Raw genomic sequence first — 14747 nt, 5'->3', positions numbered from 1 at the left:
ATTTGGGGGTCAACCTAATCAAATCTGACAAAATGGATGTCACTCAATAGTGGAAAGAGCCAATCGTACTCTTAAAATCATTTATTAAAACAAAAAGGGGGAGACAGGTGTTATGTGTCACCTCAAAAGAGGCTCAGTCATGCTTTTTATACTTTAAAAATTTTGAATTATAATGCAAAGGATTGTACAGCAGGTGAAAGGCATCAGGCCTCCTGTACAATAGCTTCCACCGAGTCAGCTAGGTGGAAGGAAGCATAAACCAGACAAGAGTTTTATCAGATTCAGTAATAATGTGGGGAAGAGGTTGTGTTTTATATCTTTCCAGAAGGAGCAGTGCAGCCAATTTGGGTGCCAGAGCGTTATATCCGTCACCACAATGGACTCAGTGAAGCTCCTGTGTCCCTTCACTCAAAAGGACTGAGAGCTGCCCCATGACAGCAAAGCGGAAGGAGAAGAAAACTGAAAGCTAAGCTACACAGGGGACTGAGGTGCCAACCTGGAGTCATCTGAAGAAAACGACTGAAGCACAGCAGATTGTGGAAAAGCAAGAAGTTGAAGCTACTTCTTCAATCATGTTTCTGGCTATGCACAGCCAAGTCTGAGGACTCTTGAGTAAATCAGCAAAAGAAACTTTCATTTAGTAGGCAAATGTTACTGTAGTTTGATTTCTTTACTGTTGTGTTGCATTGGCATTGTTTTATTAATAGCCATGTCTGGATTTTGCATTGGCATTGTTTTGTTATTGGGTTTTGCATTGGCATTGCTTTTTTAATGTTTTAATAGTCAGAAATTTGTTCTTGATGTTTAAATTTTACTTCCATTATTAGTAACTTAAATTTAAAAGAAAGGGTGAGATGTAGGAAGCGGTTATAGGGTTAAGCCTCGGACTGACCTGTGGCAGGATCACAAACAAGTTCTGTTTGGAGGGCAGACCCCTCCCAGCATAATTAAGCCTGATCCTGTAACTGATCCCTAGATCTTTCCTGGGTAGCTAGTGGGCTGTGGGAGGGGCAGCAAGTGCTGCCAAAACAAGTGAAACTTACAAGAACATTGTCAATTGCCTTGTTTGTCCCTAATTATAAATAAAGCCTCAGCTTTGCAGTCTGGATCTGTTCTGTAGCCTCAGCCAGGCACAGAAAGATCCACCCAGCTCCCAGCTTCATGAATCTATTTCTGCATCTTGTTTTCTTTATTTCTAATATTTCTCAATCCCTGGCCACCTCCATTTAGAACCGGTTCGTTCATCTCTCTTTCTGTGCGGGACGCGGAAAAGGGAGATCCCCGCCATGTCTGGCCCCCGCCGCATCAGGCCCCTGCAGTTTTTTAATCCTCATCTGAGGATATGTTTATTGATTTTTTTAGAGAGAGAGGACAGGAGAGAGAGAGGGAGAGAAACAATGATGTGAGAGAGAAACCTCAATCAGTTGCCTCCAGTACATGCCCTGAGCTGGGAATCGAACCTGAAACCTTTTCCTGTAGGACGATGCTCCAACCAACAGAGCCACCCGCCAGGGCACGAGTTCCCTCTTGATCCAGGTCACAGGGACCTCTATCTATTACACGGCACGCGCTAGCAGTACTTGAATCATTCTGTAGTTTCCACATCCACTCCAAATGCTTCCATTCCCTCCGCTGAGAAACACTGAACGCAATCTCACTCCACGGGCCAGCGGTGGGCGCTGCCTCGTGAGGAGCTGCCCTTCCTGCCCAGGTCTGGTGTGAAGCGCGTGTTTACCGAATATTCCTTCCCCGCAGGCATCCGCTGCCATGAGATCGCACAGCCCCGGAGTCACAGCAGACCCGGCCCCAGGAGCAGGCCAAGCTCTCCCCCAGGACTCTGGAGAACAAACATGGCTTCTAGGAGCGGACGCTCATCGCCGCAAGGTCCTTCATCCCACCGTTGGGATGTTCCCAGTATGAGAAGGTGCTCCAGCAAGATGGCCTGACACCGTCAGTGCTCTGCCCACTCGGTGGCTGTGTCCCCCGGACGATCGAGAACAAGCCCATCGTCCCTCCCCGTGAGAGGCCTTCACAGAGCTGCTGAGGTGTTTGTTTTAAGTTCAGGTGTGGATGTCACATTTAGTAGTTTCCAAGGGTGATGAAAGGAGCTGAAACACTCCATCACCCACGCACGCCGGGTCTGTGTACTTGCAGCTCAGAGAGATGAGGATAGGAGCTGTGTAGGATGCGGAATCCCAAGGCTATCAAGTTCAGTAACTTCCCCCAGTCAACAAGACAAGACGACAAGTTGTCCCAAAGAATTTGGATGGAGGAAATGAACACTTTTATGGACCGGACCTTAAAAAAACAACAACCCAGAAGATGGAAAACTGAAGACAGAGAAAAGACCTACACCGAGAGGAATGAAATTAAAATCTCCAATAACGAATGTAGGTCTCAAATAGCTTTTAAAAGAAATTAGAGGCCCGGTGCACGAAATTCGTGCACGTGTGTGTGTGTGTGTGTGTGTGTGTGTGTGTGTGTGTCTGTCCCTCAGCCCAGCCTGCACCCTCTCCAATCTGGGACCCCTCGAGGGATGTCCGACTGCCCGTTTAGGTGGGATCGGGCCTAAATGGGCAGTCAGACATCCCTCTCACAGTCCAGGACTGCTGGCTCCCAACTGCTCTGCCTGCCTGCCTGCCTGATTGCCCCGAACCACTTCTGCCTGCCAGCCTGATCACCCCCTAACCACTCCCCTGCCAGTCTGTTTGCCCCTAACTGCCCTCCCCTATAGGCCTGGTCACCCCTAACTGCCCTCCCCGCAGGCCTGGTCCCCCCAACTGCTCTCCGCTGCAGGCCTGGGTCCCTCCCAACTGCCCTTCCCTGCAGCCCGGTCGCCCCCAACTTCCCTTCTCTGCTGGCTGGGTCACCCCTAACTGCCCTCCCCTGCAGGCTTGATTGCCCCCAACTGCCCTCCCCTGCTGGCCATCTTGTGGCCATCTTCTGTCCACATGGGGCAGCCATATTGTGTGTTGGAGTAATGGTCAATCTGCATATTACTCTTTTATTAGACAGTATAGAGGCCTGGTGCACGGGTGGGGTCCAGCTGTTTTGCCCTGAAGGGTGTCCCAGATCAGCTTGGGGGTTCCCTTGGGGTGTGGGGCGGCCTGGGCAAGGGGCCTCTGGTGGTTTGCAGGCTGGCCACGCCCCCTGGCGACCCAAGCGGAGGCCCTGGTATCTGGGATTTATGTATCTTCTATAATTGAAACTTTGTAGCCTTAAGCGGAGGCCTGGGCTGGCCAGGGTGTGCAGAAAGCTTGGCTTCCTCCATCGCCGGGGAAACCCACGCCTCCTTCCTGCTCTCTGTGGCCATAACCATCTTGGTTGAGTTTATTTGCATATTCACACCTGATTGGCTGGTGGGCGTGGCTTGTGGGTGTAGTGGAGGTACAGTCAATTTGCATGTTACTCTTTTATTAGATAGGATTCTACAACTCCTAGAATTGGACTTGCATCTCCACGCCAACCAATCCCCCAGGCTCCCGAAGGGGATGAAGTCAACAAGCCGGCCCACCCGTGCCGGGACCATGCTCTCAGCCTCGCCCAGGGCTGTCGCCTGAGCCACAGCGCAAGGGCCTGTCTCCCGCACGGCGGGCTGCAGAGACGCTCATGAGAACGGCCTCGGAAGAACGGAAAAGGCAGTGGGACTCTGCACCTTACTCGCCAGGACACCAAGTTCCACAAGTGAACATTCCTAAAGTCGCAGATCTCTTCCACGCCGAGCATCTGCCTCATGGACACAAAGAAACCTCACCTTCTGGCTCATTAACATTAAAGAGCCCAAGTTAATTTAAAATCATGACCATGTTAAACGAAGAGAGGAAGGAAGAGCCAGTGTTAAGCTGTCACTAGAGCCTAGGGTGAGATTTTGTGGAAATTTCTGGTGACGTTTTATGGAGACTCATATATGAAGTGCTAGAAACAGGGATTTTATATAATAAAGTGACAGTTCAACTTTTCTCTGGAAGATTATGAAGGCTGGGAGATAATGAGCATTTTATTTTAGTTAAGCAAGAAACTGCCGGTTGCTTTTGTTCTTGGGATAAAATTGATGTGATTGAGAAAATGCAAAAAAAGAATTGCACAGCAGGGTAAGATAAATCTGTATAAAATGCAACTTCTCACCATCGCTCCAAGAAAATCCTATAGAATAGCCCCTAACAGGAGTGGTTTTATTTTCTTTTGAGGAATTTTTATACCTTTTCTCTCTCCTAGGTGGCAGTGTGACATAAAGATTCCCCAGGACCCACTCGTTCAAAGATCACTGAGAATGAAGAGTCAAGGAAAAGCGCTTAGTAAGGTGTGAGACCAGGAGTCAGTTCTCTCACAGACAGGAAAGCGGAGTACTCACGGGTTCCAGGTTGTAGGAGAAAAGTGCATATTCCTTATCGGGAGACACCTCGTATCTGACGGCTCGCAATGATTCCTAAAACGGAAAAGAACAAAGGCTGTGAAGAACCCCGTCAGGTGACTCAGCATCTGGGCAGGATGCTCTGCCGGCTGCTGCCGATCTCAAAATTTGCTCACAAAACTAATATGCAGCCGGCTGGCTAACGTCGGCTAAAAATGGCTATAACCTTCCGTTCACTGCATAATAGTCATTGAATTGATGTTTTTACCCCATTTAACTTGTATTTTTTTCAGATTTCAACAAAACCATACTTACTGCATCGACTGAAACAAATCAATAGAAATAAACATAAAAACAAATAACCTTTTCCCAGAAGACTCCCAACCTTTCTCTCTCTTTAAACGCACCTTCCTTTGCTCATTCTCATACTTCAAAGTTTATGGCAGGCAGATCTGCCCCCCACATCGAGTCCCATTCTGCACACCGTCCTGCACCTGCCCCTTCACCAGCACAGCCCCTGGCCCACAGCCAGATACGGGCACGATGATGTTTTCCTTCGTGCTCTGCATACTGCACAGGTAATTTTACATAAATAAATTAATCAACAGCGCTGCTCCCCTTCAACTTACCGCCCCCGCCCCCACTTCTCTGCTGTGTTCACACTGCCCCACAGAAAGAGCCCGCGGCTGTCAGCCTGGCGTGTACCACTGGACACGTGACCACACAGGCACATACAGACATCCACACACAGGCACATACAGACATCCACACACAGGCACATACAGATGTGTCACCCCAGCTGAACGGGACATCAATGCCATGTCTCCCTATAGTTTTCTTTCTCATGAAACAATAACTTTAGGGAATGACTTTGAAGCAACTGCCCTGAGCTTGAATTAGTGACCTTTAAAGCTTGCATAATATTGTCTGGTGCTGGCTATATCTTCATTTTCCACCGAGTCTCTCCAGAAAATCCTTGTTTCCCTGGCAGTTATGCTCTATACAGTCTACAAAAATACTGAATTAGTGAATACTGTTCCTAAGGGTAGGTTCCGATGAGCCTCTGGTCATAATACTTTTGTCAACCAATCAGTACATAACCCTGTCTAATGCGTGTTTCTATGTAATGGCATCTATTGAATATATATTGTTGATTCATTGACATGAACTCGTGGTGAACAGCACAGTAATGCATGCTAAACGGAGCTCATCTCACACGTGTGTTTTCCCTGTAAGGCACAGCACAGCCTTCTCACGCCTCGGAACACAGGGCAGCACTAAGCATTATTCCTGGGGGCCATTTTTAAACAGCGTCATCACCAACAAAAATCCCACAAAAATGTGAAAAATGTGGCACTATGTAGACCACAAAAAGAGGACTTGTTTATCGTACGACAGCTGAAACCAGAAGGCAGTGGGCACTCAAATTTGTTGTCACTCTGCACGTGCCCGAGAATGACTGCAGAAGTACCCTGAGCGTTCACGTGGGGCCGCACACACATTCTAGCACCCAGAGGGATAGCGCACTCACGCTGTCAGTAATGACGTGTTCCCAGGCCGCTGCTGCTGTACACAGTCGCAATAAAGATCCTCACCCACGCACATTTATTGTGTGTGTGTATGCGTGTGCTTACTTTTTAATAGGATAGGTATCTAAGGGTAAGATTGCTGATATATTGTGTGGCCCATGAATCCTCTATGATTTTAAAGTTCTTTATTTTACCTTTATTTTTTAAAAAGTTCTTTTTGATGCATATACAATTCTAGATTGACAGTTTAAAGATGCCACTCCACTGTATTCTGGATTGCAGTGCCTGGTGAAGAGTCTGCTGTCATTCTTAGGTTTGCTTTTCCTTTGGCTGCCCTTAAAGTGTATTTTTCAAAATTTGATAATAATATGTTTTGATGTGATTTTTTTTTCTGTTGTCATGGTTGGAGTTTAAATTCTTAGATCAAATTTAGTAAAAATCTAGTCATTATTTCTTCAAATGTTTGTTTTGTTTTATTTTTTCTCTTCCCTTTCTGGAGCTTTAATAACAAGTATATTAGTGTATTTTATATTGTCCACCAAGTCATTGAGGCTTGGGTCAAGCTTTTTTTTTTTTTTTAAAGTATTTTTTCCCTCTGTTTTTGTATTTTGGATAGTTTATACTGCTATTAATTAAAAGTGTTTTTTTCCTTCTGTGATATCTAATCTTGACTTTTTAAAATGTTATATTTTATTTTTCATCTCTAAATATTTTACTTGGGTGTTTTACAGTCTTCAACTTCTTTTTTCTTTGTGCTCATGATTTCCTTTATGTGCTTAAGCACTTGGAACATATGTATGTTAGCAGTTTTAATGTATTTTTTTTGCTAATACCATTATTTTAGTTATTTGTGGGTTTATGTCTATTGACTGATTTTTATCTTCATTACGGGTCACATTTCCCTGCTTTTTCATATGGAGTTAAATATGTTTTTTTATTGATATTTAGAGAGAGAGGAAGGGAGAGGGATAGAGAGATAGAAGCATTGCTGAGAGAGAAACATCATTGATCAGCTGCCTCCTGCATGCCCCCTACTGGGGACTGAGCCCGCAACCCGGGCATGTGCCCTGCCTGGGAATCAAACCAGGGACCTCTTCGTTCCTGTGTTGATGCTCAACCACTGAGCCACACCAGCTGGGCTCTTCGTATGGGTTTAAAAATACCAAAACAACTAATGCCAGACATTTTTAATTTTCTCTTTTTGAATCTTGGATTTTTTGTGTGTATTCCTTCAAAGAATGTTGGCCTTTTTTATGACAGGCAGTTAATTACTCGTGGATTAATTAGATTCTTTTGAAGTTTGTTTCTAAGATATTTTAAAGGCTGTTTATCAATAGCCATGATTTTAAAGCTAATTGAGCCTCTCTCCTAAGGGGTGGCTCTTCTGCAGTCTCCACTTCATGTCTCATCGCTCAGAGGAACATCGTCAACGGTTCTGGTGACTCCTGAGCCCTGGGCACACATTCTTCCTCTTAGAGGGTCCTGTCATCGTCCTTCACTTGGAACTGTATTTTGTCCTGCCTGTTCTCTCTCTGTCTCTCTGTCTCTCTGTCTCTCTGTCTCTCTGTCTCTCTCTCTCTCTCTCTCTCTCCCCCGCCCGATGCACGAAATTCATGCAAGAGTAGGCCTTCCTTCCCCAGCTGCCGGCACCAGATTCCCTCTGGCACCTGGGATCCAGGCTTCCCTCTGGCCACTGGCAGGCACCTGGGACCCGGGCTTCCCTTGCAGCCCCGGCTTTGTCCAGGACATCCAGTCTAATTAGCATATTATGCTCTTATAATTATAGATTCTCCTATATAATAAAAGGCTAATATGCAAATAGACCTAACAGCGGAACAACTGAACAACCAGTCACTATGACGTGTGCTGACCACCAGGGGGTATACACAGAACATGTGGGCATCGGCCGTGGTGGGATGGTGGAGCAGGTGAGTGGGGGTGCCAGACCAAGGCGGAGTGCCAGTTGGCTCATTGGGGTGAGCCTCTGGTGGTTACTAAAAATTCTTTGCTCCCGCATGCTGTGGTCCCGCTTGGTGCTTGCACCTGCTGCTGGCGCCGGCCCCGCTCCCACCTGCTGCCAGCACCAGAGCCACTGCTTGCACCCACTGCCAGTGCCCGACACTGGCCCCAATCGCTCTGCACTGTCAGCAGGTGCGAGAGGCGGCTGCCAGCCCCGATCACCCCTCAGAGCTTCTCTACCTACCCCTGCTCCTGAGGGGCGATCAGGGCCAGCAGCCGCCTCTTGCACCTGCTGCTGGTGATGGCCCTGCTCGCACCCACAGCCGGTGCTGGAGCCACCATTTGCACCCGCTATCGGTGCCCAGAGCCAGTCCCGATTGCTCGGAACCATCAGGGGGTGCGAGCGGCGGCTGCCAGCCCCGAATTGCCCCTGAGGGCTTCTCGCTGCTCGCACCCGCTGACAGTGCTGGCTCTGCTCGCATCTGCTGCTAGTGCCGGCCCCAATTGCTCCGTGCTGTCAGCAGGTGCAAGCGGGGCCAAAGCTGTCAGCGCATGCGAGCAGCGGTGGTGGGAGCGAGGCTGCCAGCAGACAGGGGACTGGGAGCCACGACGGGAGGGGCTGGGCGGGGGCCCGGAGGGTGGACCAAAACCCGCCCCTGTGCCCACTGCAGCCTTGTGGCCCACAGTACTTTTCAAGGTGCATGAATTTGTGCACTGGGCCCATAGTATACATATATGTACATACACACTAGAGGCCCGGTGCACAGATTCATGCACCAGTGGGGTCCCTAGGACTGGCCTGTGGGGATCAGGCTGGAACCGGCTCTCTGACTTCCCCAGAGGGGTCTTGGATTGCAAGAGGGCAGTTCTCAGGTGACACACCCAGGAATCAAGCTCCCTCCTCTCTGGTTCCGGGTGTGTCACCCGAGAACCACAGCTACCAAGTGACTGCAGCTCAGTAGCTCCTGCATTGAGCATCTGCCCCCTGGTGGTCAGTGCACATCATAGCTACTGGCCAGTTGGCCAGTCACTTAGGCTTTTATATATCTAGACTACAGGACTGGTGCACAAAGATTTGTGCACAGGAGGGTTCCCTCAGCTCAGCCTGTACCCTCTCACAGTCTGGGAGTCCTTAGGGGATGTGCTACTGATGGCTTAGGCCCACTCCCCAGGGGAGCGAGTGGGGAGCGAGCCTGCCCATTGGGAGCGGAGGCGGCCCTTCCCTGCCCTTTCCCCGTGTGGTTTCTGACGTTGTTGCCTCCTTTCTTGGCTAAAACAACTTCAGCTGAAACATACGACGTGTCACAAGCTATTGATCTGAGAACAGAAGGCAGTTCATAGGCTCGTATTTCATCGCTAAGTGCAGCTGCCGCACAGCGCCGGGTTTCACTAAACTGACATCCTCGCAGGAAATATCGACAACGTGGTGACATTAAAATGCACTTACCCTCAGCCATGATCTGATCCTCCCCTCCTCTCGATTCCTATCAGAAATCATTCCTGCAGCTGCAGGACTTCTGAGCGGGTTGAGTCAGGTTTTCGTAGGGGAGTAATTGGGCCCAAGGCGATTTTTAAAAGGAAAAACCCGGCACGTGAATTCTTTCTGCGTCTCACTGTGCAGAAAGGGATCTAATTCTGTGAAGCTCTTGCATCATGGTGTAGCCTTGTAGGCCTCCCTTACCCCAGCAAACTGCCTACTTAAAGGGCAGGATGCGTTCCACACTAAACCTCAATACGTTGTTTATTTATTCATTTTTACCCTCACCTGAGGATATGTGTGTTTTTTAATTGATTTGAGAGAGAGAGAGAGAGAGAGAGAGAGAGAGAGAGAGAGAGATTGGTCGGTTGCCTGCTGTACGTGCCCTGACGGGGAATGGAACCCACTACCCCTGGTGCACAGGACCATGCTCCAACAAACTGAGCCACCCAGCCAAGGCTTAATACACTTTTATTTTTATTTTTAAAGAAAAAACTATCATTATACCAAAGGGAAATGAAAGGTTTTTAAACAGCAAGTAAAGTGTTCTTGAGGAGAAAAAGAAGGGTGAGTAGCATTTGGATGGATCCGGGAGGGGGAGGTACTCAAGCCGAGCCGTCCTTTCTTGTCCCTGGAACAGAGGCTCTGGGACCTGCCGGATCCTCACCCAGTCACCGGAGCTGTGCGACTCTGACCAGCTCAGTCGGACTGTGGGCTCAGGACCCTTAAAACCAGGGAGCTGGCTAACTTTTTACTACGGACTCCTGGGATCCCCAGATTACAGAATTCTAGTATTTCTGCTTCTCATTTATACCAAAGGCATGCTATGATCACTCTGATTTGGCATGTGGTTTAATTTATTCCTCCAATTTCCCCAATGTATTGGACAAGAATATGATCAACTCCCTATACTTGGAGATGTGGCCCTTTGAATAACGAGAATGAATATCTAGTAAAAAGGAAATTAATTCTCTTTACATTGATATTGGGCACATAACTTCAGTCAGTGTTTCTAACAAATATCTTTAACAGTGCAGAAACTCTGCATCTTTATGCCATTTAAATCCCTGGGAAGACAGGTGTTCCCAGATTAGAGAGCAGAGGCATGCACGTGGACTGAGTACTTGTGAGCAGTGGCACTCATGTGGACCAGATATTTGTGAGCAGTGGCACTGACATGGACCAGGTACTTGTGAGCAGTGGCACTGACATGGACCAGGTACTTGTGAGCAGTGGCACTCACATGGACCGAGTACTTGTGAGCAGGGGCACTCACGAGGACCGAGTACTTGTGAGCAGTGGCACTCATGTGGACCAGATATTTGTGAGCAGGGGCACTGACATGGACCAGGTACTTGTGAGCAGTGGCACTCACATGGACCAGGTACCTGTGAGCAGTGGCACTCATGTGGACCAGATATTTGTGAGCAGGGGCACTGACAGGGACTGAGTACTTGTGAGCAGTGGCACTCACAGGGACTGAGCACTTAAGAGCATGGGCACTCACATGGACTGAGTACTCATGATCTTTGGCACTCATGGGGACTGAGTACTTGTGAGCAGGGGCACTCACGGGGACGGAGTACTTGTGAGCAGGGGCACTCACGGGGACTGAGTACTTGTGAGCAGGGGCACTCACGGGGACTGAGTACTTGTGAGCAGTGGCACTCACGGGGACTGAGTACTTGTGAGCAGGGGCACTCACGGGGACTGAGTACTTGTGAGCAGGGGCACTCACGGGGACTGAGTACTTGTGAGCAGGGGCACTCACGGGGACTGAGTACTTGTGAGCAGGGGCACTCACGGGGACAGAGTACTTGTGAGCAGGGGCACTCACATGGACTGAGTACTCATGATCTTTGGCACTCATGGGGACTGAGTACTTGTGAGCAGGGGCACTCACGGGGACTGAGTACTTGGGAGCAGGGGCACTCACGGGGACTGAGTACTTGTGAGCAGTGGCACTCACAGGGACTGAGTACTTGTGAGCAGGGGCACTCACATGGACTGAGTACTCATGATCTTTGGCACTCATGGGGACTGAGTACTTGTGAGCAGGGGCACTCACGGGGACTGAGTACTTGTGAGCAGTGGCACTCACGTGGACCTGGTACTTGTGAGCAGTGGCACTCACGGGGACCGAGTACTTGTGAGCAGTGGCACTCACGAGGACTGAGTACCTGTGAGCAGTGGCACTGACATGGACCAGGTACTTGTGAGCAGTGGCACTCACGGGGACAGAGTACTTGTGAGCAGGGGCACTCACGGGGACAGAGTACTTGTGAGCAGTGGCACTCACGGGGACTGAGTACTTGTGAGCAGTGAAACTCACGGGGACTGAGTACTTGTGAGCAGGGGCACTCACGGGGACTGAGTACTTGTGAGCAGGGGCACTCACGGGGACTGAGTACTTGGGAGCAGGGGCACTCACGGGGACTGAGTACTTGTGAGCAGGGGCACTCACGGGGACTGAGTACCTGTGAGCAGGGGCACTCACGGGGACTGAGTACCTGTGAGCAGGGGCACTCACGGGGACTGAGTACCTGTGAGCAGTGGCACTCACGGGGACTGAGTACCTGTGAGCAGGGGCACTCACGGGGTCTGAGTACTTGTGAGCAGGGGCACTCACGGGGACTGAGTACCTGTGAGCAGGGGCACTCACGGGGACTGAGTACTTGTGAGCAGTGGCACTCACGGGGTCTGAGTACTTGTGAGCAGGGGCACTCACGGGGACTGAGTACCTGTGAGCAGGAGCACTCACGAGGACTGAGTACTTGTGAGCAGTGGCACTGACATAGACCAGGTACTTGTGAGCAGGGGCACTCACGGGGACTGAGTACTTGTGAGCAGGGGCACTCACGGGGACAGAGTACTTGTGAGCAGTGGCACTCACGGGGACAGAGTACTTGTGAGCAGGGGCACTCATGGGGACTGAGTACTTGTGAGCAGGGGCACTCACGGGGACTGAGTACTTGTGAGCAGGGCACTCACGGGGACTGAGTACTTGTGAGCAGGGGCACTCACAGGGACTGAGTACTTGTGAGCTGTGGCACTCACGGGGACTGAGTACTTGTGAGCAGGGGCACTCACAGGGACTGAGTACTTGTGAGCAGGGGCACTCACGGGGACTGAGTACTTGTGAGCAGGGGCACTCATGGGGACTGAGTACTTGTGAGCAGGGGCACTCACGGGGACTGAGTACTTGTGAGCAGGGGCACTCACGGGGACTGAGTACTTGTGAGCAGTGGCACTCACGGGGACTGAGTACTTGTGAGCAGGGGCACTCACGGGGACTGAGTACTTGTGAGCAGGGGCACTCACGGGGACAGAGTACTTGTGAGCAGGGGCACTCACGGGGACTGAGTACTTGTGAGCAGGGGCACTCATGGGGACTGAGTACTTGTGAGCAGGGGCACTCACGGGGACTGAGTACTTGTGAGCAGGGGCACTCACGGGGACTGAGTACTTGTGAGCAGGGGCACTCACGGGGACTGAGTAACTGTGAGCAGGGGCACTCACGGGGACTGAGTACTTGTGAGCAGGGGCACTCATGGGGACTGAGTAACTGTGAGCAGGGGCACTCACGGGGACAGAGTACTTGTGAGCAGTGGCACTCACGGGGACAGAGTACTTGTGAGCAGGGGCACTCACGGGGACGGAGTACTTGTGAGCAGGGGCACTCACGGGGACTGAGTACTTGTGAGCAAGAGGCACTCACGGGGACTGAGTACCTGTGAGCAGGGGCACTCACGGGGACTGAGTACCTGTGAGCAGGGGCACTCATGGGGACTGAGTAACTGTGAGCAGGGGCACTCACGGGGACTGAGTACTTGTGAGCAGGGGCACTCACGGGGACTGAGTACTGTGAGCAGGGGCACTCACGGGGACTGAGTACTTGTGAGCAGGGGCACTCACGGGGACAGAGTACTTGTGAGCAGGGGCACTCACGGGGACAGAGTACTTGTGAGCAGGGGCACTCACGGGGACTGAGTACTTGTGAGCAGGGGCACTCACGGGGACAGAGTACTTGTGAGCAGGGGCACTCACGGGGACTGAGTACTTGTGAGCAGGGGCACTCATGGGGACTGAGTACTTGTGAGCAGGGGCACTCACGGGGACTGAGTACTTGTGAGCAGGGGCACTCACGGGGAAGGAGTACTTGTGAGCAGGGGCACTCATGGGGACTGAGTACTTGTGAGCAGGGGCACTCATGGGGACTGAGTACTTGTGAGCAGGGGCACTCACGGGGACAGAGTACTTGTGAGCAGGGGCACTCACGGGGACAGAGTACTTGTGAGCAGGGGCACTCACGGGGACTGAGTACTTGTGAGCAGGGGCACTCACGGGGACAGAGTACTTGTGAGCAGTGGCACTCACGGGGACTGAGTACTTGTGAGCAGGGGCACTCACGGGGACTGAGTACTTGTGAGCAGGGGCACTCACGGGGACTGAGTACTGTGAGCAGGGGCACTCACGGGGACTGAGTAACTGTGAGCAGGGGCACTCACGGGGACTGAGTACTTGTGAGCAGGGGCACTCATGGGGACTGAGTAACTGTGAGCAGGGGCACTCATGGGGACTGAGTACTTGTGAGCAGGGGCACTCACGGGGACTGAGTACTTGTGAGCAGGGGCACTCATGGGGACTGAGTACTTGTGAGCAGGGGCACTCACGGGGACTGAGTACTTGTGAGCAGGGGCACTCACGGGGACTGAGTACTTGTGAGCTGTGAAACTCACGGGGACTGAGTACTTGTGAGCAGGGGCACTCACGGGGACTGAGTACTTGTGAGCAGGGGCACTCATGGGGACAGAGTACTTGTGAGCAGGGGCACTCATGGGGACTGAGTACTTGTGAGCAGTGGCACTCACGGGGACTGAGTACCTGTGAGCAGTGGCACTCACGGGGACTGAGTACTTGTGAGCAGGGGCACTCACGGGGACTGAGTACCTGTGAGCAGGGGCACTCACGGGGACTGAGTACCTGTGAGCAGGGGCACTCACGGGGACTGAGTACTTGTGAGCAGTGGCACTCACGGGGACAGAGTACTTGTGAGCAGGGGCACTCACGGGGACAGAGTACTTGTGAGCAGGGGCACTCACGGGGACTGAGTACTTGTGAGCAGGGGCACTCACGGGGACTGAGTACTTGTGAGCAGGGGCACTCACGGGGACAGAGTACTTGTGAGCAGGGGCACTCACGGGGACTGAGTACTTGTTTGAAAGCACAAACGTGACTTGCTGCCATTTGAGCAAGTACAGCAGTGCTCCGTGAATGTTCCCTGTGCAGGCGTTATCAGAGAAAGTGGGGGTCCTTTCCCCACTGGGTGCAGCTCGGGGTGGAGCTCTTAGGCTATTCTGAGAAAATGAATTTTGAGGCTCGCATGGGAGAATGAGTGATTTTTATTTGTGTGGAACTACATCCTGTATTT

The 14747-nt window shown here is 51.1% G+C and overlaps 1 protein-coding gene across 1 annotated transcript in view; it reads right to left on the bottom strand.

Moving 5' to 3' along the window:
- The window catches only part of DPP6 (dipeptidyl peptidase like 6), a 490977-nt gene that overhangs the window by 162300 nt on the left and 313930 nt on the right, over positions 1–14747 (bottom strand). Inside the window, exon 5 of the mRNA XM_054726673.1 lies at positions 4352–4426. Coding sequence (XP_054582648.1) covers positions 4352–4426 — 75 coding nt within the window. The remainder of the gene's footprint in view (positions 1–4351; positions 4427–14747) is intronic.

This window comes from Eptesicus fuscus, chromosome 14 (assembly GCF_027574615.1).
Source record: "Eptesicus fuscus isolate TK198812 chromosome 14, DD_ASM_mEF_20220401, whole genome shotgun sequence".
Lineage (NCBI taxonomy): Eukaryota > Metazoa > Chordata > Mammalia > Chiroptera > Vespertilionidae > Eptesicus > Eptesicus fuscus.
The sequence above is the reverse complement of the archived record's forward strand: the minus strand, read 5'-3'. Positions and strand labels throughout refer to the sequence as shown.